The 26,746-nt window shown below is 38.2% G+C and overlaps 1 protein-coding gene across 1 annotated transcript in view; it reads right to left on the bottom strand.

Annotated features, from left to right (window-relative positions):
* The window catches only part of LOC124605211 (mitochondrial dimethyladenosine transferase 1), a 42,881-nt gene extending 19,381 nt beyond the window's left edge, over positions 1-23,500 (bottom strand). Inside the window, exons 1-2 of the mRNA XM_047136753.1 lie at positions 23,051-23,500; positions 5,982-6,178 (exon numbers count right to left, since the gene is read on the bottom strand). Of these exons, the coding sequence (XP_046992709.1) occupies positions 5,982-6,178; positions 23,051-23,356 (503 nt within the window). The 5' untranslated portion in view covers positions 23,357-23,500. The remainder of the gene's footprint in view (positions 1-5,981; positions 6,179-23,050) is intronic.
* Between the last annotated feature and the right edge of the window lie 3,246 nt (positions 23,501-26,746).

Below are 26,746 nucleotides of genomic sequence, written 5' to 3'. Positions count from 1 at the left end.
AAAACCTGTACTACGGAGCAAAGGAAGAAAGTTAATCGGTTAAATGTGTATTGGTTCATACCTCTGGTCAAGTTTATGTCCCAAGATTCAAACATGAAGTGGGTTTGGTGGTAGTTTAGGTAGCCATATCATGGTATTCTGCAAGGCCACATTACTGCCAAGGATTGTGTGACCATTTAGGCTGATAAGGCCCTCCCATGATGCAATGTTTCACAATGATGATTCAGTGTTCCAAGGAAATGGGCTGTATTCACGGCCTGAATTGTCCTGGTTTTGTGAGCACAAGGATGAATTGCCACATCTCCTCTGGTCACCATAGTCACCAGACCTGGATCCTTTGTGGTCTACTTTGGAGAGAAGGGTGCATGATCACTACCACATTCATCATCGTTATCTGCATTTGTCACTATTTTACAGCACTCCTAAATAGCATACAGGATCTGTATTTATCCAGTCCCAAATTACTGGAAGCTGTTTAAAATGCCAACAGTTTTCCAACACTGTATGAGGCATTGTAATGTGTTGTGTTTTCTACGTTTCCATATTTTTGTCCACACCTTGTATATCCCACAGTCGTTTCCAAGTGTGTTACATTTTTATCAGGCTAGTGGAAAGGGTGGTATTCATTTTTCTTGTATGCTTGTTTGTGATGAATTTAAAAGTAGTATGTTAGTGAGTAAATTCATAATATGACATCCGCGACAGCTTTTCTTCAAAACTAATCTGAATATTTGAAATGACACACCTGCAGAAAATGGTGAAAGTTGTTATGTCCAATATAAGGATGGATTTGTATCAAATTCAAAAATTTTGGATGCCTATCTGCATACGCACATGGTTAAAAAAATAAAGGTTCATCATCTACAATAACACTGGCCTTTTTTATTGCCATTCTTCGGTTTTGTTCTGTCCTCATGAGACTAGGGTTAGCAAATACACTGTTACTGACGAGTTATTTTTCTTCGAAGGTAGGAAGAGGTTCCCGAATTTTATTGGATACATAGGATAGATAGTGGGACACGGAATTAACACAGAGAGAGCCAAGTCATTTCTGGGGATTACAAGTATGGTACTGGTAAGGGAGTAGTGAATAATAGGATGTTGGGAGGTGTTTCTGGGATATGAGAGTTCATTGGTAGTTTTTAGGGGTATTGATAATCATAGTAACAGGGTTCTTGTTGGCATATGTAAAGAATTTATTCCTGATGGGTCTACAGTTATATCCGATTCTTTTCTTTCTAATAAGTATTTCAGGGAAAGGGAGGGTCAGCATTTAGTGGTAAACCATAGTACCTATAAATTATTCTACCAAGGTTCCCACCAACACTGTTCGGAGCAGCAAAACATCATTAATTGCATTTTGGGGAGGATTAAGACATGCTGTTCTGCTTTGCAGGCTCATTTAGATGAGTATGGCTGGCAGAAGTTTGCTATTTAGCTATTGTTCCCTCCCCCCCCCCTCTATTCCTGTGTTTTTCAGGTGGGGTTGGGGGTGGGGCAGCAGAGTAAAGTTTTAAGTATTTAAATTCTTCTGATCTTTCTGTTAATTTGATATAGTTTATGCCAGACAGAATGTACTTTTATTTTTATCTTCATATAAGGTTATTTTTGTTTGTGTGGTACTTGTGGTAGGAAAACACAACTACTGGTAAAAAACTACTTCACACTAGGAAACTTCATGCCAATACCACACAGCTATCACCATTACTATAGTGTGTTTAAAATTAGTTGCAACTTTTGATGTTTGGCTCACCGATGGGGACATGACGCCGTTGTCTGGGTAACGCCAATGGCGAGCCGGCTTTCCCTACCATGCCATCAGCAGTTCGCTTGGTAAAGCGCCCCTGTTGCCACACCGTGTATGAACAGTACCATGTGGTGTCACACTTTAGAGGCACCTACATCCATTAGCTCTCATAGTAAAGTAATATTTTCTGGCACTTAAGTGTTTTACAGTCATCAGGTGTTGTGAACAAGTATTTCATGTTGGCACTGCACTAATAATAACAGTGCAGCATGGCTGAACACGAGATTCACAATAAAAGTGGTCATCCGAGAACAGGGTTATCAGCTGTGAAGATAATGCTCTGCTGCAAAAAATTCCTCCGAATTCGACAAAGCAATGTGCAATAACACTTGGTTGTGATGGATAAAGCTCCAACAATGCAAGGGAGGAAAGAAGCTATTTTTCTCTGGGTACAATGAAATGTTTGATTGGATAAAGCAGAACCTAGCTTGTATAAGGTGAAGTTAATGGAACTTAAAAGTACTGTACAAGCCAGAAACTCCAAGCTAAGAGGTCGACGAACAAGCTAATGCTAAGGGTGTAGTTTAATCAGGCTTCCTCCATATATTCCTCATTTCAATCTGACTGAGAATATACGGGCCTAGGTGAAAAGTAATGTGCCAAAAACAAGAAATTTACACTCAGTGAAGTTGAAATGCCAATGAAAGAAGTTATTGCAAAAGTTACAGCACAGGACTGATCTCAAGTTGTCAGCCACACCAAGAATGTGTTTAAGGAGACAATGATTCTTGAAGGACTGTGTCGAATTTTGAGTAATATGTCACTTTTGTTGCTTTGTTAGCAACTGCCCTCCCTCCCTCTCTCTCTCTCTCTCTCTCTCTCTCTCTCTCTCTCTCTCTCTCTCTCTCTCTCGCCTAAACACAGCAGAGTTTACAGATATACATCTCACAAACATTCTATTGCAGTTGAAACATTGACAGAAACAGCATATTATTAAACTAGCAAAAGGGGGCAAGACACATCATTAGTTATGACAAAGCCCATTCTCAATATAAAAATAAATGTGCACCTTCTTCATTTACATTGTTGCAAAACCCACAGCAGTTTTCGTTTCACAGACTACTGACAGTCCTTGTGGAAGTTTTGCATATCAATCATATGGCAAAATACTCTGCTCTTTGCATGCTATCATTTGCCAAAATCTTGTTTTGATATCTCAGACTGTTTACAAGATACGAGGGATTTACGAATACTTGTTTCTGGTTTTTTCACTGGCATGTGCGTTCGTGACGAAAACCTTTACACACATTCCATTTTCTGAACAGTGGAGACAGATAGTGATATCCTCTGAGGTTTAATGAATAATTCAATATGTTATCTAAATTTTATATGCAGCAACGTATGACGACCTAACACACACCAAACGCAAATTTGTAGCTATCTCTATTTTTCACTACAAATTTTAAGAATTTCTTGCATTAGTTTAACTAATACCGAAATATCACAATAACTATTACCATTAATGAAAAAATAGATAATTCATCATGAATCTGATGCATGAAGCTATAAGGTGTGTGAGACTCACAATTTATTACTACGTAGTTTCTCTAAAACTACGTGAGAAAGATTGCAGATCGGCCAGCTTACGCAACTGACAAGTTGTGCACCGAGCAGGCCTACCTGACTTGTTCAGCACACGTTGGCAACTACACTTTCCTCCACTCAATCAATACTGAAATGTCAAGAGTTGCAACTAATTTTAAACACACTACAGCATGAATACTTGTCTCAGTGCTGTATGGAGGAGGGTCTTAAGTTTATTCAGGTACCCTACATCCAGCACAAGACACTCACTGATGATTAGATGGAGTACAACCACCACACTGTATCGATATCAATTGTTATTTGTACCCACTGTTCCAAAGAGTTACAGACATTTTCTGTCAGTTTATGACTGTGTGATTTATCTCATAAATGGATGAATGTTACAGTGCCTGTGTGTCTATCAAATGAGGGGCGCACGCTATCACTCTGACAAATGGCACTACATGTTTCTAGTCAGCTACTGTCCAGTTTCTATGTTGTTTGTCCAATGAATGGGCCCACAAAATTACAGACTAACATTAATAACATCAGTTTGCTGCAGAATTCTTGAGCATATTCAAAGTTCAAATATAATAAATTTACTTCTGCGAGGCCATCCTGCAAACAAGGGATGAAAAGCAACAGACAGATTCCATATTCCCAGATTTCTGGAAAGTGTTTCACACAGTGCCCACTGCAGACTGCCAATGCAGATCTGAGCATATGGAATTGGTTCTCTGATACATGAGTGGTGAAAGACTTCTAAAGTAATAGTACACAGCATGTTGCCCTGGACGGCAAGTATTCATGAGAGGGAAGGGTATCATCAAGAGTGCCCCCGAACCGTGTGGCAAGACCACTTTTGCTCCAGAAGTACATAAATGATCTTAAGGATAGGGAGAGCAACAGTCAGCGAATGGTTGCTGATGATGCTGTAATGTACAGGAAAACATTATCATTTGACTGTCAGAGAATACAGGATGACATTTATAGAATTTCTATTTGGTTTGATTAATGACTCTATATGTAGAAAAATATAAGGTAATGGACATGAGCATGAAAAACAACCCTCTAATGGTCAAATACAGTGTTAGTGGTTTGTGATGTCTGACACTATCACTTTGTCTAACGAGAACATACAGTCGGTAGCAGGGAAAGCAAAGGGTCAACTTTGGTTTATTGGAAGAGTTCTAGGAACATTTAGCTTATGTACAAAGGAGATGATGTACAGGACACTAGCGCAACCCATTTTTCAGTGCTTCAGTGCTGCATGTGTGTCTGGGATCTCCCCCCCCCCCCCCTTTAGGTCTGATTAAAGGAAGATATCAAAGCAATTCACAGGTTTGTTGCTAGATTTGTTAAAACACATGAGTACTACAGAAATGCTCATGAACTCAAGTGAGAATTCCTGGAGGGAAGGTGATCTTTATGTGAAACACTATTGCGAAAATTCAGAAAACTGGCATTTCTGGCCGACTGCAGAATGACTCTACATTTTGTATATGGGCCATAAAGACAAGATAACAGAAATTAGGGCTCGTAGAGAAGCATACAGACAGCATTTACCTCTTGCTCCATTTGCATGTAGAACATGCACAGGAATGGCTGTTGGCGGTACAATGTACCTTCCATTACACATCGTGGGCTGGATTGTGGAGTATGTATGTAGATGTAGATGATGACATGCAGCTTTGTGTGTCCGCATGAGTAATGGCCTTTTGTAGGGTACCCAATCCCAAATGTCCACTGCATATAGATCTCTTTACAATCTTTGCTAAGAAACTGGTTGAGATGGACCAGCATTCACTGACAGCAGCAACTCCTGCCTAGTTTGAAACTTATTGTCACTGACAATGTGTGACACTCGTCCCAGCCTCGATTGGTTTGGATATTTTTGCAACCAATGTTCTTATTGCCTGTACCTGACTGTAAATGATACAAAATTCCTTGCAGGCACATTAGACATTCCACACCGATGCACCAACAGGAAACTTAATTTACGATATATCCAAATACAACAGCTCCTTTCTGCCACTCTCTTGTGACTCTACATTGACCCTTGTAAAAGCATTGACTCCATATGATCAACTGGCAGACATACACAAAATCACTGTCATGGCTTATTTCAGCAGCGGAGAGTGTCACAAACACATGGTACCAGTTCTACATCGTCTAAAGCACACCAAAGCGGGCGTCGGCACTTTTAAGAGAGTGATTAGTATTTTGTCCAGTGAGTGTATCTACAGTTTGGGGATGAGGTGGTGGTTACTGTGGTTTTTAGGAGTTTTATCATAGATGACATATTGAAATTAGCCAAGCTGCTTGTTTTCAAAAAAATTATTAAGCCATGCACCAAAGTTAAACCCCGGCCAATGAAAGAAAAAACCCTATTTCCACTGTAAGCAGCAAATTCTTTAAAAACCAAGGCTCACGAAATAGGAGAAGCATATGACTAGCCTACATGAGAGTGTTGTGCACTAATTCTGAGTGATGAACCCACTACTGTCCTTTACCGAAACGAACAATCTAATTGCAAATCTTTTCCAACACTGAAAACATAGCTCATATCGTTCACTGATCTGTATAAATTAAATTCCGAATTATAATTCACTAAGTCACAAACCACTCCATACTTCAAGCTATAGCTCACCTAACAGAAATATCATGCAGCCATTTAATAATAAGAGGTGTTGAAACATTAAAAGGCAGGTTTCCAATTAAATGAATATTGGGTGGTGAATCTTCCCACGTCACCTTGGTTGCTTCTGGAAACAATTTATCCATTCTGAAGCTAAGAATGTCACCAAAGATTATTTCCACTCTTCCACCGGTTGCTTCAGCCAACAGCTGTAACAAAACAAAAAGAAATGTCTATCAGCATACAATACAGACAACATATTTTACAAACTTTGTCATATGCAACAACCCCAATTCTAACAATCAGAGAGATAAAATTGTGACTAAAAAGAATGTCAATAAATTTTGTATACTCAGTTTTCACCCACGTCTGCATACTGAACTACTGCACAGAACATATCAAAAATTTTGTTATCTCTCAGCTCATCTTCATAACAGGACATTCCATCTCATCATGCCATTTAGCAATCTCTTTAAAGTCAGTACCGCCATTAAACTGTTTTTTTACTTGCAGTGTTACATTTACACTATCATGATTTTGGCTTCAATGTGCCATTATCAAGTGTATTAAGTGTTATACAGTGCCTAAATGGCACTTTGAAGCCGAAATCATGATCGTGTAAATGAAACACTGCAAAGAAAAAACTGTCTAATGGGGGTACTGACTTAGGAAGGGACTAACAGTTCTGAAAGCTAGGTATAGTTTTTCTATTTTTAAATGCATGTATTGACAGTACTTGGCATTGCAAAGTTCAAATGGCTCTGAGCACTATGTGACTTAACTTCTGAGATCATCAGTCGCCTACAACTTAGAACTAATTAAACCTAACTAACCTAAGGACATCACACACATCCATGCCCAAGGCAGGATTCGAACCTGCGACCGTAGCGGTTGCTCGGCTCCAGACTGTAGCGCCTAGAACCGCACGGCCACTCTGGCCAGCACTTGGCATTGCACTAAGTGAAGGTAAGTACTTGTCTACCACTCTGTCTCCTCCAAATTTTACGATTTCATCAAAAGTTTTGTATAGCTCATATTTAAACAGAACTACCTCAGTGCCATTTTAAGAGCTAACATATCAAATTACACAACAGTGAGATATAGATGTCTAACTGAATCTGAAAGATTCAGATTTTACATAATTTACAACATTCTCCAGTTTCACTTTTTGCTTTTCTACCATATGAAAAACATGTTACAGATATAATTTCTTTTAAACACATGGTACACTCTTTTACCATGTCCTATAAAGGGTTAACAACTATTACAGGAGGTAAATGTGTGTCATAGTTAAGGAGAAATGTGATCCAAAATTGTTCATTACAATTTTATTTGTCCACATCACATTATAAATAAGTAATGTGATAACAGGTTTTTAACAGATTATTTTTTATACAAATTTTCACCACATAGTGACTGCAGTTTACATAGCCACAATGCAGTAACTGTGCTTTCATTAATAGTGTGGCACAAAATAAAACTATGTATTCTGCAAATCTACACAGCTGACATTATTATTGCTTGTATGAATGAATATTGATTGTCATCTGATATGGAAGGAGAGACACTGGCAAAGAGAATATCACCAGTATGTTATGCCCTTAGGGTTCTATCATAACTTTGTACAGCCAGTGGATAAACCAGGGAGATTGATACCACCTATTGGCTTTGACCAATGACGTCACACAAACAAAGCCCCAAGATCTAACATGAACATGATTTCAGGATGATGAAACAGAGTTGTAAAAATTCTTAATAATAAATATTGAGGCTAATGATACTACTGCAAGAAAGTGGAGCTTTGAGATGGGGAGAAACTAACATCTAGTGTAACAACTGCAAAATCACATTATCGGTAAAGTATACAAAATGTAAGAATGAAACAAACAATAGTTTTAAAAAAGAAAAAAGTGCACAATAAGAGCCAAGAAACTGCGATTGGCGTCATAATCATAATTTGATCTATATAGCTCAACTTCAAAACCCAACACTACAACAAATGGTCAACAAGTATATTCAATACCAGTCATCGGCTTTGACTAGCAATGTAATGTTAACGACTGCTGTAGTGTTACTTTTTCGTGCATATATTGAGTTTTCTTGTTAGTTATTGAAGCCAATGAATATAAAAGAAAAAATAGAAAAAAAGAACAGGTTGTTGTGGCAGGTTGATCTGCCGCTTTGCCCGAGGTCTAGGTTTGATTGTAAGGTGGCAGTTTTGTTGTGAGTTGGCAAAGTCAATGAATGTAATATTGTAAAAACCTCGTCGAGGTGACAGAGTGATTTGAAGCCGAGGCCTCTGGAAATGTCTAAAATAAATTATGTTACAATTGCCATATTGTTTATGGCATTTGTCGCATATTTCCTACATCACTGGTCAAAGCTGTCGACTCATATCAAACATTCCTCTACATCCCACTACAAAAAATTCAAAAACAAATGGCACCACAATATGCAAGATTGATACATAGAGAGAAAAAAAAAAAAATCACGAAAACTAATGTAAGATGGAACTGGCAACAACAGTACATGTTTCAGCTCAACCTGTAAGACCAATACGAACAGAAATACAGAAATATCATAAATATGTAACATTACAAAAAGCATAAAAGCGAGACCAGTAAAAAGGAACAAACTGCAAAAATTAACAAAAGGCAGTACCGGCATCATCAGGTAGACTGGTAGTGGTACCACAAAACTGAAACTCACTCGCATACCTAATATTGAAAACCTAATCTCATCGATGTACGTAAAACTCCATGATAACTATCTAACACAATCCAACATAATCACCAACAAAAATTAACAACATAACCCAAAATTTCACAAAAAACTGCATTAACAGCAATTTTCATATACAAGAAACATGCAAATATGCAGGTGAATACACTTGCCATATATTATACAACAACAACAAAATAAATAAATAAAATCATAAAAACATACTTACCAATGAAAGTCAGTTGATACACAAATATAGCAATCTACCGACAGGAAAAATAATGTATCATTATAGCAAGTCTAGAATTCTGATATCAGGAAACACTCTGGATAGAATACCATACATTGTCCCACTGACTCCACCACATATACTGGTCCCCTGGGCCCTAGATGCATCAACTTAGGTCACTCTCATACATTCTCTACAAACTCAACACTTCACATATTCGGCAAACTTTGCCATCGACACGTATCGTACAAATTCATTCGCTTGGCACTGGCAGCGCTAGTTCGGATAACTTGGCTTGTCGTCGGCTGTTCTTGACATTATCGGGAGATTATAAATTGTTAAGTTTAAGTTCACAATCCTGTTCCCCTACTTTCATGAAATTTCGAAGATATACACATGTAATAAATACAAAATTTGTTTGTTTCATATATACGTTTATTTGCATTGTCTTCAGTACTTAGTATTTCTCTTTTATATGATATGCAGCAAAACAGTCTCCAAGATGCAGCGCAACTCCACAAAACTTGCACATTAAGTTTGTTGTTCTCCTTTTTTTGTTTTTGGAACATACATGGCAGTTTCTTCATTTTCGTTTATCCGTTTCGGAAATAAGTATTAGTTGGTGTTGCTTTATGTGACCCGACAGTCTGTCAACTGGATCATGATGAGACGTACGCGATGTAGTGGCAACCTCAAAGCTTTGCTCAGAAGCAGGTGCATGGTCTTTTATCCACGAATCAGACACTTTCAATAAAAAATCGTGAAATTGGAGACTCTTGTGTTCTGTATTGAAATGTTGCCATGTACGGAATGCATTAAATAATGTGCAATTAAATAGGTACATGCAAACCTTTTCTGACCATTTTATAGTTTTTCTGTACATAGGGTAATAACTCAAATATTGGTCCACCCGGTCCACTCCTTTCATGTGTTTGTTGTAGTCTAACACAATTTCAGGTTTTTTTATTGTGTAATTGGTTTTTCTACATTTTCTTTGAGTGTCAGTCAAAGTAGCATTATGTATTGTAGAGATCATTTGTATCGTTTTAATTTTCGAAGCTCTCCATACCTGTGTGAGTACTTCACCTTTCCATTGATGACAAGTTTCTAACACACTGACTTTTGCGCACTTTAATTTTTCCGGAAATCCTCTATTTTGCCGTATCGTACCACAAACTCGAATTTTCTTTTCAAGTAACTTCTCTGCAGATTCTACACTGTTATAATAATTTTCCATGTAGAGGTGAAGCCACTTTCCATAAGAAGGCGCCAATAGCTCCATCACTGTTTGTGCTAAAGACTGTCCAGTGCCTGAAGATATCTTGAATGAGGAAATGTATCCAGTACTCGAATCACACAGCATCCGAATGAGTATGCCATATTTCGTAATTTTCGATGGATTGTAAACATTAAAATTTAACCGTCCATGCCACGGTATCATTCCTTCATCAATTGAGATGTTTTGACTTAGATTAAAAGTTTGTTTAAACTTTTTTGGAAAAATAATCAATTACGAATTGCACTTTGAAAAGCCGGTCGGCATTATCCGGTTTACTGTTGTCAGAAAAATGTAAAAATGATAATATTTGTCTGAATCGGTTGTGGGCCATCGTTTTGCGAAATATCGGTGTGTCTATCAATGGATTTGTTGACCAATAATCATCAATCCTTTCTTTTTTCACAATTCCCCTAAGGATGGCAAGCCCAAACCATTTTCTAAGTTCGGATCCAGTAATGTCGACAAATTTGGCATTTTTGTTATCCAGTTTCCTTCTATTGTAATTCTGATTGTAGTACTTGTTGGTTTCGTTACTAATACATTCAAATAGATCGTTCCCAATATATAATTCTACGATATCCTCGACACTCTGTAAATCTTTGGAAAATATGTTTGGACCTGGAGATCCTTCAAATTTATTATTGATCCTCGGTAAATCAAAGTCTGACCACTGTGCACTGTCTTCTTCGTCTGATTCACCAGAATTTTTAGTTGGCAACTGTAGCGTTCGCCAAATTCTTCTTGGACATATTTCACTATCTTCCGATGATTCTACTTCACTTTCTTTTTTTTGGTATCCAATGTCTTCCTTCCAATCAGCCAAGTCGTCCGGAACGTCAGACAAGATGTCCGCGCATTCATCGTAATTAATCGTATCGCCTCTTTCGTCTGCCATGATGAAAGGTCAGAAGTACTTATAAAAACAAAAAAAAGCAAAAAACTTGTTGATGTATGTAACTTGTTACCTAAACAAAACACCAACAGAATGCAAAAGATACTAAAGTGCTGTCTCTGGCCACCGCACGATACTATGCTCACGACATCACTGTGGTGTCGCCGGCCACTGAGCGATACTATGCAGTATGCACACGACATCACTGTGGTGTCGCCGGCCGTTGACCGCTATTTCGCGCACGACACCACTGGGTTGCCGCCGGAGGACTACGTAACTGGAGGAATTTCATCGTGCTCAAAAGCCGTTCCCCATTGCAGCGTGCAGAGCCCTACTCGTGAACTTCACTGTCGTATGCATAACTAACACAAAAGACCCAACCATAAACAGCATGCTACACTAATAATTCCCTACCAGAAAATGAATCTATTGTCCGTAATTGCCAACACAAAAAATACTCTTTAATAAACTGCCACAAACTCTTGAAATATTACTATCACAAGAAGCACTCAAGGTCACCAGTATCACTGACAATAGGCACAAACAGTTTAACAGTCCATACAAGAGTTTGCAACCACATATCCCAAAATGCCCTCTGTAAACACAATCCAATTCAAACATACTGTATCACCATGAGATCACACAACATAAAACAATTACTTCATGGTCTAAGCATATCAGTGCCACTGAACGCTCAAGTTGATCCCAGCCAGTGTCGTGTGGTGACATTCTATTCAGGTCAGTGCAAGCATCCGATTGCACATGTCTGCTTTTAACTGGGACATAATGGTGTCTTGGTGTGCGACGTGACTACGGTGTGGCATTTTTGAGTTGGTTATGTTTGAAGAGGGGCAACAGCCTTTCCAGTAGTTGCAGGGGCAACAGTCTGGATGATTGACTGATCTGGCCTTGTAACACTAACCAAAACAGCCTTGCTGTGCTGGTACTGCGAACGGTTGAAAGCAAGGGGAAACTACATCCGTAATTTTTCCCGAAGGCATGCAGCTTTACTGTATGGTTAATGATGATGGCGTCCACTTGGGTAAAATATTCCAGAGGTAAAATAGTCCGCCATTCGGATCTCCGGGAGGGGACTACTCAAGAGGACGTTGTTATCAGGAGAAAGAAAACTGGTGTTCTACAGATCGGAGCGTGGAATGTCAGATCCCTTAATCGGGCAGGTAGGTTCGAAAATTTAAAAAGGGAAATGGATAGGCTAAAGTTAGATATAGTGGGAATTAGTGAAGTTCGGTGGCAGGAGGAACAAGACTTTTGGTCAGGTGAATACAGGGTTATAAATACAAAGTCAAATAGGGGCAATGCAGGAGTAGGTTCAATAATGAATAAAAAATAGGAATGCAGGTAAGCTACTACAAACTGCATAGTGAATACATTATTGTGACCAAGATAGACACGAAGCCCACGCCTACTACAGTAGTACAAGTTTATATGCCAACCAGCTCTGCAGATGACGAAGAAATTGAAGAAATGTATGATGAAATAAAAGAAATTATTCAGATAATGAAGGGAGACGAAAATTTAATAGTCGTGGGTGACTAGAATTCGGTAGTAGGAAAAGGGAGAGAAGGAAACGTAGTAGGTGAATATGGATTGGGGCTAAGAAATGAAAGAGGAAGCCACCTGGTAGAATTTTGCACAGAGCATAACTTAATCATAGCTAACACTTGGTTCAAGAATCATAAAAGAAGGTTGTATACATGGAAGAAGCCTGGAGATACTGACAGATTTCAGATATATTATATAATGGTAAGACAGAGATTTAGGAACAAGGTTTTAAATTGTAAGACATTTCCAGGGGCAGATGTGGACTCTGACCACAATCTATTGGTTATGAACTGTAGATTAAAACTGAAGAAACTGCAAAAAGGTAGGAATTTAAGGAGATGGAACCTGGATAAACTGACTAAACCAGAGGTTGTAGAGAGTTTCAGGGAGAGCGTAAGGGAACAAATGGCAAGAATGGGGGGAAGAAATACAGTAGAAGACGAATGAGTAGCTTTGTGGGATGAAGTAGTGAAGGCAGCAGAGGATCAAGTAGGTAAAAAGACAAGGGCTAGTAGAAATCCTTGGGTAACAGAAGAAATATTGAATTTAATTGATGAAAGGAGAAAATATAAAAATGCAGTAAATGAAGCACGCAAAAAGGAATACAAACGTCTCAAAAATGAGATCGACAGGAAATGCAAAATAGCTAAGCAGGAATGGTTAGAGGATAAATGTAAGGATGTAGAGGCTTATCTCACTAGGGGTAAGATAGATACTGCCTACAGGAAAATTAAAGAGAGCTATGGAGAAAAGAGAACCACTTGTATGAACATCAAGAGCTCAGATGGAAACCCAGTTCTAAGCAAAGAAGGGAAAGCAGAAAGGTGGAAGGAGTATATAGAGGGTCTATACAAGGGCGATGTACTTGAGGACAATATTATGGAAATGGAAGAGGATGTAGATGAAGATGAAATGGGAGATATGATACTGCGTGAAGAGTTTGACAGAGCACTGAAAGACCCGAGTCGAAACAAGGCCCCGGGACTAGACAACATTCCATTAGAACTACCGACGGTCTTGGGAGAGCCAGTCCTGACAAAACTCTACCATCTGGTGAGCAAGATGTATGAGACAGGCGGAATACCCTCAGACTTCAAGAAGAATATAATAATTCCAATCCCAAAGAAAGCAGGTGTTGACAGATGTGAAAATTACCAAACTATCAGTTTAATAAGTCACGGCTGCAAAATACTAACGCGAATTCTTTACAGACGAACGGAAAAACTAGTAGAAGCCGACCTTGGGGAAGATCAGTTTGGATTCCGTAGAAATATTGGAACACGTGAGGCAATACTGACCCTACAGCTTATCTTAGAAGCTAGATTAAGGAAAGGCAAACCTACGTTTCTAGCATTTGTAGACTTAGAGAAAGCTTTTGACAATGTTGACTGGAATACTCTCTTTCAAATTCTGAAGGTGACAGGGATAAAATATAGGGAGTGAAAGGCTATTTACAATTTGTATGGAAACCAAATGGCAGTTATAAGAGTTGAGGGGCATGGAAGGGAAGCAGTGGTTGGGAAGGGAGTGAGACAGGGTTGTAGCCTCTCCCCAATGTCATTCAATCTGTATATTGAGCAAGCAGTGAAGGAAACAAAAGAAAAATTCAGAGTACGTATTAAAATCCATGGACAAGAAATAAAAACTTTGAGGTTCGCCGATGACACTGTAATTCTGTCAGAAACAGCAAAGGACTTGGAAGAGCAGTTGAACGGAATGGACAGTGTCTTGAAAGGAGGATATAAGATGATCATCAACAAAAGCAAAACGAGGATAATGGAATGTAGTCGAATTAAGTATGGTGATGTTGAGGGTATTAGATTAGGAAATGAGACACTTAAAGAAGTAGATGAGTTTTGCTATTTGGGAAGCAAAATAACTGATGATGGTCGAAGTAGAGAGGATATAAAATGTAGACTGCAATGGCAACGAAAGAGTTTCTGAAGTAGAGAAATTTGTTAACATCGATAATAGATTTAAGTGTCAGGAAGTCGATTCTGAAAGTATTTGTATGGAATGCAGCCATGTATGGAAGTGAAACATGGACGATAAATAGTTTGGACAAGAAGAGAATAGAAGCTTTCGAAATGTGGTGCTACAGAAGAATGCTGAAGATTAGATGGGTAGATCACGTAACTAATGAGGAGGTGGTGAATAGGATTGGGGAGAAGAGAATTTTGTGGCATAACTTGACTAGAAGTAGTGATCGGTTGGTAGGACATGTTCTGAGGCATCAAGGGATCACCAATTTAGTATTGGAGGGCAGTGTGGATGGTAAAAACCGTAGAGGGAGACCAAGAGATGAATACACTAAGCAGATTCAGAAGGATGTAGGTTGCAGTAGGTACTGGGAGATGAAGACACTTGCACAGGATAGAGTAGCATGGAGAGCTGCATCAAACCAGTCTCAGGACTGTTTGGTGTAGTGGAAAGTTGCAATTTAAATTTTGTCTATCATTTGTTTTGGGATGGTGCGGTGTTATTTTATTGTTGTATTGTTAGCTTGTCCCCACACTAAACCCCAAATTTTCCATGGTTGTCTTGTTAGTTTCATTTTATTTTTGTAGTGATAAGTTTTTGTGTCTTTTTTTATTATTGTTGGCCCATGTATGTAGTGACATCATTGTCATCATTTCGTATGCTGCTTGCACAATACTGATGATGTCATGGGTCAAAGCAGATGGGTACAATCTGATGTTTCTGTAATGCTAAATTCCAATAAATAAAGTAGTAGTCAGCTTCACTGTTAAGAACTGATTAAAAATAAGAACATCTACCATAATGTTGTGCATATGAGAAAAATAATAATAAGCAAGCCCTAAGTAACAAGTAGTTATATTTGCGGTCATGTAGCAGAAGACAATTCAGATTTACATTTACCAAGGACACATAAAATAAAAATTCAAAACAGAATTTTCCATCAGCAATTAAAATTGTGTAATAAACCGTTAGAGGATACAGAAGAAAGATCAGAATACTTTTATTTAAAAGGGCAATCAAGATGTATCTCTTAGATAACAGACAGAATACAATTAAGTATTCATCAGAAATCTAGGTGTTAACACAAATGTAACAATTAAAATACCCTTATCATACAATATATGCCCACACTGTACCACTTTTTACAAGAAAATATACACCCAAAACATGTTACGCATTACAGTAATGTCTCACCATCTTCTTATGCTCAGCATCTTATTCATCATGGGGGGATGCTGACACAGTTTTTCAGAGAAGTTGAAGCGAAAACATGGAGATTGAACAGAGGAGTAATAGCACGGTCTTGGTCCTGAAATCATCTGCAAGTGTGTATGGTGCGAACAGTAGTAAGTGTAGAAAGACATGAACAGTGTGCCATTATTTTTCATGTTTTTATGCTTAAATTGCAAGTACGTAGAAACAAAATAATCTAATGAGCTACAACACAGCAGTTAAGACACTTGCATCAAATTTTGGGGAACGAAGGTTCATGCACTGTCCAGTCATCAGGATTTGGTTTTCCCATGCTTTTCTTAAAAAACTTCAGGCAAATCCTTGAATGGTGGTGTTTTTCTGTGTATTTATCTGATAAATCCTATACCATTGTATAAACAATTTCTGGATGAATGATGTAGTCTACTGTACTAAATGTCTAATTAAAACTGAACCAAGTCAATCGGTGGAACTTGAAAGCAGGGTAGCACATCCATTCACCTATTCACTTCCATGTCACTAGATCCCATTACAAATGATAACATAAGTACTCATTAGAAACTGCAAAAGAATTACAATTAAAGAGATGTAAACTATTTGCACTTACTTGGGCCAAATTTAACATAGTAAAATTGACTTCAGTGCAACACTGACACCTATCAAAGAACAGCAACTGTCAACATTCCCTTACAACTGATGCCTATTACAATAAGTAATGCTGTTTTTGATTTGGAGTGCTAGGACCTATCTAATCAATGTGGGTAGTGCAGTGTTTTCTATTTTATTTTAAACCAATATGATCAGCAATTTCTTTCTTTCTGTTCAATAGCATGTTGCTGAATATCTTTACCTCAACATACCCCCAACACAAAATAAGGAGACAGTATCTACATCAAAATCATTATTTTGTCTTGTACTGGCTATTATTGGCAGGGTCATTCCACATCAAATCATCCAGGAATTTAAGGAAATGACACCCATTATCACACAAATCCTTGAAATTTCCAAAATATACATGTTGCAGGTCAACTACTTTTTCACTTACGATAAAAAGAAGTTGTATAGATTCAGGAATTCAGGCTTGCATAGATGAGCTCCTTTATAATTTAAAAATGCAATAGTTCCTACAGTTTTTGCAGTGGAAGCTTGAATTATTTTTTTTAGCGGAAGAGGACAGTTTATATTTTTATAGTCTTGCTTCTTGTAGTGAATATCCATCATCTACATCTAAGAAAAAATTGTAAATAATTTCTTTTAAACAAAATCCATAAACGGACACTACAATTTTTAAGGTATTGCTCCCTCATAGATACCTTTGAAAAATTTACAATATTATTATAAATATTCATCACATCACATAAAAAGAATCAGTTTGTAGAAATAATGGGAAGTGTGAAAAACAACATTACTGTAAAAGAAATATTGAAGTTGCTAATTTATGACTACCATGTCACCACTAAATTGCTGAACTTGGCTACACTGGAGTTTCCTACAAACAAATCATATCTGGGAACACTGTATTTTGTCATTACATGTATTGCATCATCCAGTTCCTTTGTTTTGAGTTATGTGTTCACTGAGCACGCAGTTCTCAGCTCTTGTACTTAGTTGTACCCAGAGTCAATTATTGGTTAAAAATTCAGTAGTTTCAGTTTTTAACTATTCATTCCAAAACAAAAGTGTCCCCTAATGTTACAATAATAATGTGATTGTAATGAAACAATGGGATAGAATGGTTTTTCATTATTTAATTACTTTTTAGGTTACACCAATCATCTTTTTATTTACGACAAATATTGGTTTTATGACTGAAGCATTAGTACAAGTAGGCAGTGTTTTCTTGGACAGCATCTACATCTACATCTACATTTATACTCCGCAAGCCACCCAACGGTGTGTGGTGGAGGGCACTTTACGTGCCACTGTCATTACCTCCCTTTCCTGTTCCAGTCGCGTATGGTTCGCGGGAAGAACGACTGTCTGAAAGCCTCCGTGCGCGCCCTAATCTCTCTAATTTTACATTCGTGATCTCCTCGGGAGGTATAAGTAGGAGGAAGCAATATATTCGATACCTCATCTAGAAACGCACCCTCTCGAAACCTGGCGAGCAAGCTACACCTATTCACTTCCATGTCACTAGATCCCATTACAAATGATAACATAAGTACTCATTAGAAACTGCAAAAGAATTACAATTAAAGAGATGTAAACTATTTGCACTTACTTGGGCCAAATTTAACATAGTGTGTGTATTTACCACCAAAACGTTAAATTGCTTCTAAATTCCATATCTATTAAAGAAAAATACAAGGATCTAACGAAAATAATAACATGCGATATAAATAACCGAGCCTGTATGCTTTGTATGTGTGAAAAATGCCCTACCAGTTCATTGCTTCAAACCCACTTAGAAAATGAAATAGAAGACTATGATCCTGATGAGATAGTTCACTCAGTCAATGGGTACCAACTGATAGAATGACTAAGTGTTCAAATAACTTCTCTATCAGAGAATTCTGTGACACACTAATTAAGAAAACTGAAAAACTTACTCCACACTCTTATTTCTCAGTCACAATCTGATTATCTGAAAATGAAGAAGGAACAATGGCAGCTGCACTCTTCATACTGTCTACATATATTTAAAAAAAGGACAAACACTTGCATGCAAAAAGTGTTTGTACTGTCTTTGATGATCTAGAACATGATGTTGCCTTGGTGTACCAGACTCAGAAGACTGTATTGAATTTTTTTAAGTATGAACTCCCAGAAATTCATCTTGTGTATGTTGAATATTTCAGTGAAGGTGGTGCTGCACAATATAAAAATTGTAAGAATTTCAGAAACATCTGCTACCATGAACACAACTTCAACATAAAGTGCAGCTGGTCCTGTTTTGCTACCAGCCATGGCAAATCTCCCTGTGATGCTATTGGTGGCACTGTTAAAAAACCTATCACAAAAACAAGTTTGCAAGGAGTTATAATGATCAAATATTAACAGCTTCACAGGTATTTGAATTCCGTTGCGAGAACCTGCAAGGCATTTCAGTTCTCTCTGTTTCAAAAGATGAAAGGTACAAGTCAGACATTATCTTTCTCAGCACTTCACAAGTGCAAAAACAATTCCTGGAACACGATCTATGCATCACATTGTCCCAATATCGCCAACCAAAACTGGAGCAAATAGGCTGAGCTGTGATATGGATTTTAGTATCATGCACTATTTCTCAGATTCATTTCCTCCACTAATGCCAGAATGCACTGTGCAGCCAAACTGCTATGTTGCATGTGCATTCTTGATATTTGGGAATTGTTGAGAAGGTGAATTGTAAAGGAGATGTCACAGTAAGTTTCATGCATCCTCATGGTTCATACTCGTCCTTCTATTAGCCTGATAATGATTGTGATGTTTCTTTCTCTCATTTTCTGTGTGAAGTTGATATCACCACAGCAACAGGCCATACTAATTCTCTGAGCAAAGAGTCCTCAATGTCGGTGGAAGAAAAGTGGTTCTCACACAAACAATATTATCTAAGCATTAAACTGTCTTGTCACAAGTATAGTTTCGAATCAATTTGAATGCAGATTGCAGCACCAGCATTTTGTGCAGTGTTGACAATATAGGGTTCTGTCAAGAAGCATGGGACTTCACTTCCCCAGTGCCATTCATTTCTCAATGCTTTCCAAGGGGGGGGGGGCAATTGTCCAAAATATGTTTTCTAATTTAACAATAAAATTAATTTACAAAAAATTAATTGGACAATTCTAACATGTTTTCAGAAACTAAATGTCCAAAAGGATATTCAGGGAAAAAGCTGTCAGCTTACCATTTTTTGTTTAAAAATTGCAACCAATTTTCAAATATGTACAGCTGACTTTGAAGTAATGCATTGCATCACACTTTCAGCAATTACTACCAAAAGAATACAGTACAGAACAAGATAATTGGTGTCATGGCTTGTATGACTGGACATGGAATGACCTGGCAGTACAAACACATGTAGTATAAATGTACTTGCAAGAGTGTCTAGAAATTCCAATATTTTTGAAAACAATTAGTTACAAGATGTATTTAATCAATTTTACACAGTACTGCTTGATTTTGTTGAATCAGTCCTTTTTTTTAGCTTAGTGGTCTACTGGCTCAAAAGTCTGTTCCATGCAACGACACAAAGTGAAAGTATGCAAAAGAAGATATAAAACTTTTCTTCAAGTCAAAACTACTTGTGATAATGTGCTTCTAGATACAAGTAGGTCATTCAGGGCTTCTTGGTCATTTTATACACATCTTGGGTCCATTTTGGTTTGTTACCCAGCTTAACACTGATAAACTTCACTGTAGTTTACTTCATGAAGGGCTGCTGCTGTTTTTTGTTGTTGTTGTGGTCTTCAGCCCTGAGACTGGTTTGATGCAGCTCTCCATGATACTCTATCCTGTGCAAGCTGCTTCACCTCCCAGTATGTACTGCAGCCTACATCCTTCTGAATCTGCTTAGTGTATTCATCTCTTGGTCTCCCTCTACAATTTTCACCCTCCACGCTGCCCTCCAATACTAAATTGGTGATCCCTTGATGCCTCAGAACATGTCCTACCAACCGACCCCTTCTACTTGTCAAGATGTGCCACAAACTACTCTTCTCCCCAGTTCTATTCAATACCTCCTCATTACTTATGTGGTCTATCCATCTAATCTTCAGCATTCTCCTGTAGCACCACATTTCGAAATCTTCTATTCTCTTCTTGTCCGAACTATTTATTGTCCACGTTTCACTTCCATACATGGCTACACTCCATACAAATACTCTCTTGGAATTATTATATTCTTCTTGAAGTCTGAGGGTGTTTCGCCTGTCTCATAAATTTTGCTCTCCCAAGAGAGTATTACAGTCAAAATTGTCAAAAGCTTTCTCTAAGTTTACAAATACTATAAACGTAGGTTTGCCTATTCTTAATCTAGCTTCTAAGATAAGTAGTTCTAATGGAATGTTGTCTACACCCGGGGCCTTGTTTCGACTTGGGTCTTTCAGTGCTCTGTCAAACTCTTCACACGAAGTATCATATCTCCCATTTCATCTACACCTACAGCCTCTTCCTTTTCCATAATATTGCCCTCAAGTACATCGCCCTTGTATAGACCCTCTATATACTCCTTCCACCCTTCTGCTTTCCCTTCTTTGCCTAGATCTGGCTTCCCACCTGAGCTTTTTATATTCATACAATCGGTTCCCTTTTCTCCAAAGGTCTCCCTAATTTTCCTGCAGGCAGTACCTATCTTACCCTTAGCGAGATAAGCCTCTACATCCTTACATTTGTCCTCTAGTCATCCCTGCTTAACCATTTTGCACGTTCTGCCAATCTCATTTTTGAGACATTTGTATTCTTTTTTGCCTCCTTCATTTACTGCATTTTTATTTTTCTATTTTCATCAATTAAATGCAATATTTCTTCTGTCACCCAAGGATTTCTACTATCCCATCTTTTTACCTACTTGATCCTGCTGCCTTCACTACTTCATCCCTCAAAGCTACCCATTCTTCTTCTACTGTTTTACTTTCTCCCATTCTTGCCAATTGTTCCCTTATGCTCTCCCTGAAACTCTGTACAACCCCTTGCTTAGTCAGTTTATCCAGGTCCCATCTCCTTAAATTCCCACCTTTTTGCAGTTTCTTCAGTTCATAACCAATAGATTGTGGTCAGAGTCCACATCTGCCTCTGGAAATGTCTTACAATTTAAAACCTAGTTCCTAAATCTCTATCTTACCATTATATAATCTATCTGAAATCTGTCAGTATCTCCAGGCTTCTTCCATGTATACAACCTTCTTTTATGATTCTTGAACCCAAGTGTTAGCTATGATTAGCCTAAGTTATGCTCTGTGCAAAATTCTACCAGGCAGCTTCTTCTTTCATTTCTTACCCCCAATCTATATTCACATACTACGTTTGCTTCTCTCCCTTTTCCTACTACCGAATTCCAGTCACCCATGACTATTAAAATTTCGTCTCCATTCAGTATATGAATAATTTAAAATTTTATCTCATCATACATTTCTTCAATTTCTTCATCATCATGTATGGCCATTAATGCCAATTCCTGATCAGTAACAACATATCACCTTTGCTTATTTCAAACGTTCTAGGCATACAGACACAAAATTAACTACACAAACATTGTTTTTTGCCTTGTTTCATACTTTTATTGTTGTTGCACAACCTAGGTTGAAAATGGGCTTATACCCCAAAACCTAGGTTGTGCAGTAATGTTAATCATAAAATTGTGCAACAAGACCAAAACAGTGTGTGTTTAGTTAATTTACAATGTTTAACCAAGAACCCACAGTTGATTAAATTAAAGAGACAAAATTTTTGTTTTTAACAACTCTGGGTTTGCTTAGCTGTCACAGGGCTGCATCAGGTATATGGTTGACTTCGGACCAACGATTAGTACGATGAATTTAAAAATAATATTAAAAAACAATTCCTCTACATTAATTTCTAATCAACACATCTTGCATCTTATGATGTGTATCATAACATTTACAAGTAAATGAACTCATCTGTAAAGTGAAGTGACTGGGATGCTACTTCAATATATAACGCATTCATTCATACTCTTTGTTCCAAAAATCCTACCATGAAGGAGAGCCTTTATGGGTGTGGAACAAGTCAACTTATATAGTTACAGACAAGTGCAAACAGTTCAGGCTTTCTGTTAAGTACATTAGCAACAAAGTATGATTAGTGTTGACTTGAGCCATTCTGAGAGAAATGTTCTTGGACTGTGTAAGAATAATTTATGGAGGCAATATTGATGATCAAGGATAATAAATTGTGGTTAGTCCATATATAATTGGCTCAATGTAGCCTACATGAAAATATCCATGTGTAGCTTCATTTACTTACAAAATCTCATGTAAGTTGTCAATTACGGATTTTTCTTCAAGGTAAGAAATACATATGACAGAACAGTCTGGACAGAGTGCTACAAACCCTGCGTTGATCAGACGAGGAGCAAACTATTAGCAATGAATTTAATTACAGTTGGGTGCTCATCTTTGTAGTTGAAGTGAGCACATTTTACTTTTAATTCGAAATTCGTTTCAATGCCAAGTTTATACCTATTTCATTGATCCTTGCGAACAAACAATACTTTAGTACAGTATTTTGTTGAATGAACCAGTGAAAGTAACTTCACTTACCTCTAGTGATGGACCAAATCTTCTGTCTTTTTCAATCACCACGACCCTCTCAGGACCTCTGTTAATAATTGATCGCGTTATTCCTCCAGGACCTGGCCCAATCTCACACACATGACCATTCTTTATTCTTCCAGCGGCACGTACAATTTTATCAGTCAATCGCTGGTCCATTAAAAAATTCTGAGACAATTGCCTTATTGCTCTTAGACGATACAGTCTCAATAAATCTCTTATGGTCGGTAGTGGAGGTAAACGATACAATTCCGTAGCAGTCTTAGGAAGGGAGCTTGAAATCACGGCAGTCATCTTTCAGTTTATGAACTTCCCTACAGATATTTCACAAGCGATTAAACCCACTACCAGGATTTACAATGAGTTACTGGCTGATTTTCTTTGGTTCCTCAAAATCATCCAAAAAGGTTTCTTGCTTCACGGAATACATAGAATAAAAGTAGATTCCTGTTACTGCTGCACCAAGTATTCCAGCTGTAATAAGATTATTTCTTCTTGTCTTCTGCAGTTTTTGAACTCTTTCTAGATTTTGTTTTTCTATTAGTTTCATATACTCTGCCATTGACTTGGAAATAAATTCCTTGTTCTTGGGATCCTGCTTATTTTCCATAACTACGCACTGGAAGATATTTAACGATGCGTGTACCTCTGCTGTTGCGAAACTCGAGACTAGTACTTCTCCTTCAGGGAGAGATTTTATTCGACAAACATTTCACAGAATACAGTAAGCTTGACATAACACACATTAATTACAAAAATATCTACTGTTTAACACAAACTCGCACCGGTGCAGCACAACCAAATTCTCACTTCACAGCTGGTGTAATCCAGTGTTGCCAACTCACAGCAAAGCAATAAGCTAAATGTGTCTACAAAACAAAAGAAAGCAAAAAGCTGAAATAAAACAAGGTGTGTTACTACGCAATTTTATTTTTGCAATAATTATACTGTGTAACAGACTAGCTTGACTTTATATTTTCTTAATTTGGGAATCTGCTGGGCATGGTCGAAACACAAACAATTAACTGTAAACATATGACATTATTTGAATTAGATATACTTAATAATACGGAAATAATAGACTTGCATTTTTAAAAGTTCAGAACAGATGATATGCATCACTACACATGTTAACTGAAACATTAATTTGTATCCACTTTGTATTGCTTCATCCAAATCATCTGTGGGAATGTAGTGAAGTCGGGGCTAAAGGCCCCGCCAAACGCAACGATCTACCGCGCAAATGTCTGCGCACATGACATCGCGCAGATAAACCTATGCGTCTGAACAGATTTCCGCAGCTATAAGATGTCCCAAAACCCGAAAACTGGAGTTGGAGGTTTGAGCGAAATTGTTCAAATCTGTGGGTTCAAATCACATCTGCTCATACAAGTTGGACCGCGTTGACAGTAGATCGCCGCAAACCTGGCGCGTGAAACGTATTTGAATCAGGCACTGTTTCAAGATCTTTCATTATCAGCTTAAAACAATATTCTGACTGTAGTCTTCTTTCGAACAAATCGGGTTTCTTTCTATGCTAACTAATTCTAGTGTTTCTCGTCTGTGTGTGCATAGTGAGTTTTAAAATGACAGTGGTCTAGACAACTCATTGCTGAATTTATCGAAATGTATAGTATTCGATCTGTCGCTGTTTGATTGCTGTCATACTTTTACTCAGTACTGTCCCATGACGTAGTCTTATGAAATAACGTAGGGAAAAAAAGCAGTCCCCATCTGTTCGAAAGAAGAGTACGATACAGTCAGAATATTGTTTTAAGTAGAGATGAGTCGAACTCGTTCATTCCCGTGAACTACTTCATTCATTTCACTCTTTGTCGTGAAGCGTTCAAATGAAGTAGTTCATTCATGAAGTACGGAAGGCTGGCGAAGTTGCCCAGTTCGCCGCTCAGCCACTCGCTTCGCCTCGCTCGTGCAATAAAGCTTCGTAATACTTCATAATTTTACCAACAGATGACCGAACTATGCAGTAACGTGCACGCAACGTTTTACGCTCTTACAGCATCTGAGTTAACTTAAATAGAGCACGGTAGAAGGGGACAAAGGAAAGATAAACAGAGGAGCCTGTCACATATAAAGAAGGTATTACATTTAATCTTGCTCGACATTGTCTCATGAAGCGCCCAAAAAAGTCTTTATCTGCCAAATGAAACATTATTTGTTGTATTCATGGACTGAAAACTAGGGCTACCAACGAAATACAGTCCAATTTTATGCTCCTTTTAAAATTTAATCCAAAATAGAATGAGTATGTTTACCACTGTCACAAAGTCTATATACCTACGTTAAGTAATTATTCAGAAGTTTTCCTGTAGATTTCATTTTTGTTGAGAATTCCAGATTCAAAACGTAAACTGTCACCTGTAGTCATTGGTACGATTTCAGGTAAAATCCCTCTTTCAGTGTTATTAACAAACCTTTTATTTTCATGTTTTATTTTCGTTTGTATCTTTAATATTCATTTGTCTGCAAGCGCTGCCAACGGCAGGCTACCCGTAGAGGCGAAGTTTAACTGCACAAATGGTCACGGGTAATGATGTCAGCACTGCAGGAAGCAGCTGACGCTGCATTCCCCTCGCCCCTCACCCACCAAACCCCACGAAAACCAATCGTTCCCCACAAACACCGCGCGATTCGTCGACAGGCAGTAGCGTCGAAGTAGTGGGAGAGGGAGAGGGGAAGAGAGTGAGTGAACTAGAAAAAAGTGTGGAGTGTGCTATCTGTGAAGAGTTTGAAGTACCAGTTCACTGAAATTGAGTGGTTAGTTCACACTTCACTGGAGTGAAGCGTTCATTTGAACGACTCATTCGCGAGCTCCCCATCACTAGTTTTAAGCTGATAATGCAATATCTTGAAACGGTACCTTCAGGGACATAGGGGCAACTACAATTGTTTTACTTCCTAATGTAATATGTGGTTCATAACAAGAGTAAAGCAGGCAAGAAGGAATGCAAACGTCTCAAAAATGAGATCGACAGAAAGTGCAAAATGGTTAAGCAGGGATGGCTAGAGGACAAATGTAAGGATGGAGAGGCATATATCACTAGGGGTAAGATAGATACTGCCTGCAGGAATATTACAGAGACCTTTGGAGAAAAGGGAACCACTTGTACGAATATCAAAAGCTCAGGTGGGAAGCCAGATCTAGGCAAAGAAGGGAAAGCAGAAGGGTGGAAGGAGTATATAGAGGGTCTATACAAGGGCGATGTACTTCAGGCCAATATTATGGAAAAGGAAGAGGCTGTAGGTGTAGATGAAATGGGAGATATGTTACTGCGTGAAGGATTTTACAGAGCACTGAAAGACCTAAGTCGAAACAAGGCCCCGGAGCAGACAACTTTCCATTAGAACTACTGATTGCCTTGGGCGCCAGGCCTGGCAAAACTCTACCATCTGGTGAGCAAGATGTATGAGACAGGCGAAATATCCTCAGACTTCAAGAAGAATACGATAATTTCAATATCAAAAAAATGGTTCACATGGCTCTGAGCACCATGGGACTTAACATCTGAGGTCATCAGTCCCCTAGAACTTACAACTACTTAAACCTAACTAACCTAAGGACATCACACACATCCATGCCCGAGGCAGGATTCGAACCTGCAGCCGTAGCGGTCGCGCGGTTCCAGATGTAGCGCCTAGACCCGCTCGGCCACCCTGGCCGGC

This window comes from Schistocerca americana, chromosome 3 (genome assembly GCF_021461395.2).
Source record: "Schistocerca americana isolate TAMUIC-IGC-003095 chromosome 3, iqSchAmer2.1, whole genome shotgun sequence".
In the NCBI taxonomy this organism is placed as follows: domain Eukaryota; kingdom Metazoa; phylum Arthropoda; class Insecta; order Orthoptera; family Acrididae; genus Schistocerca; species Schistocerca americana.
Note: the sequence above shows the minus strand (reverse complement) of the source record. Positions and strands in the feature narration are given on the sequence as shown.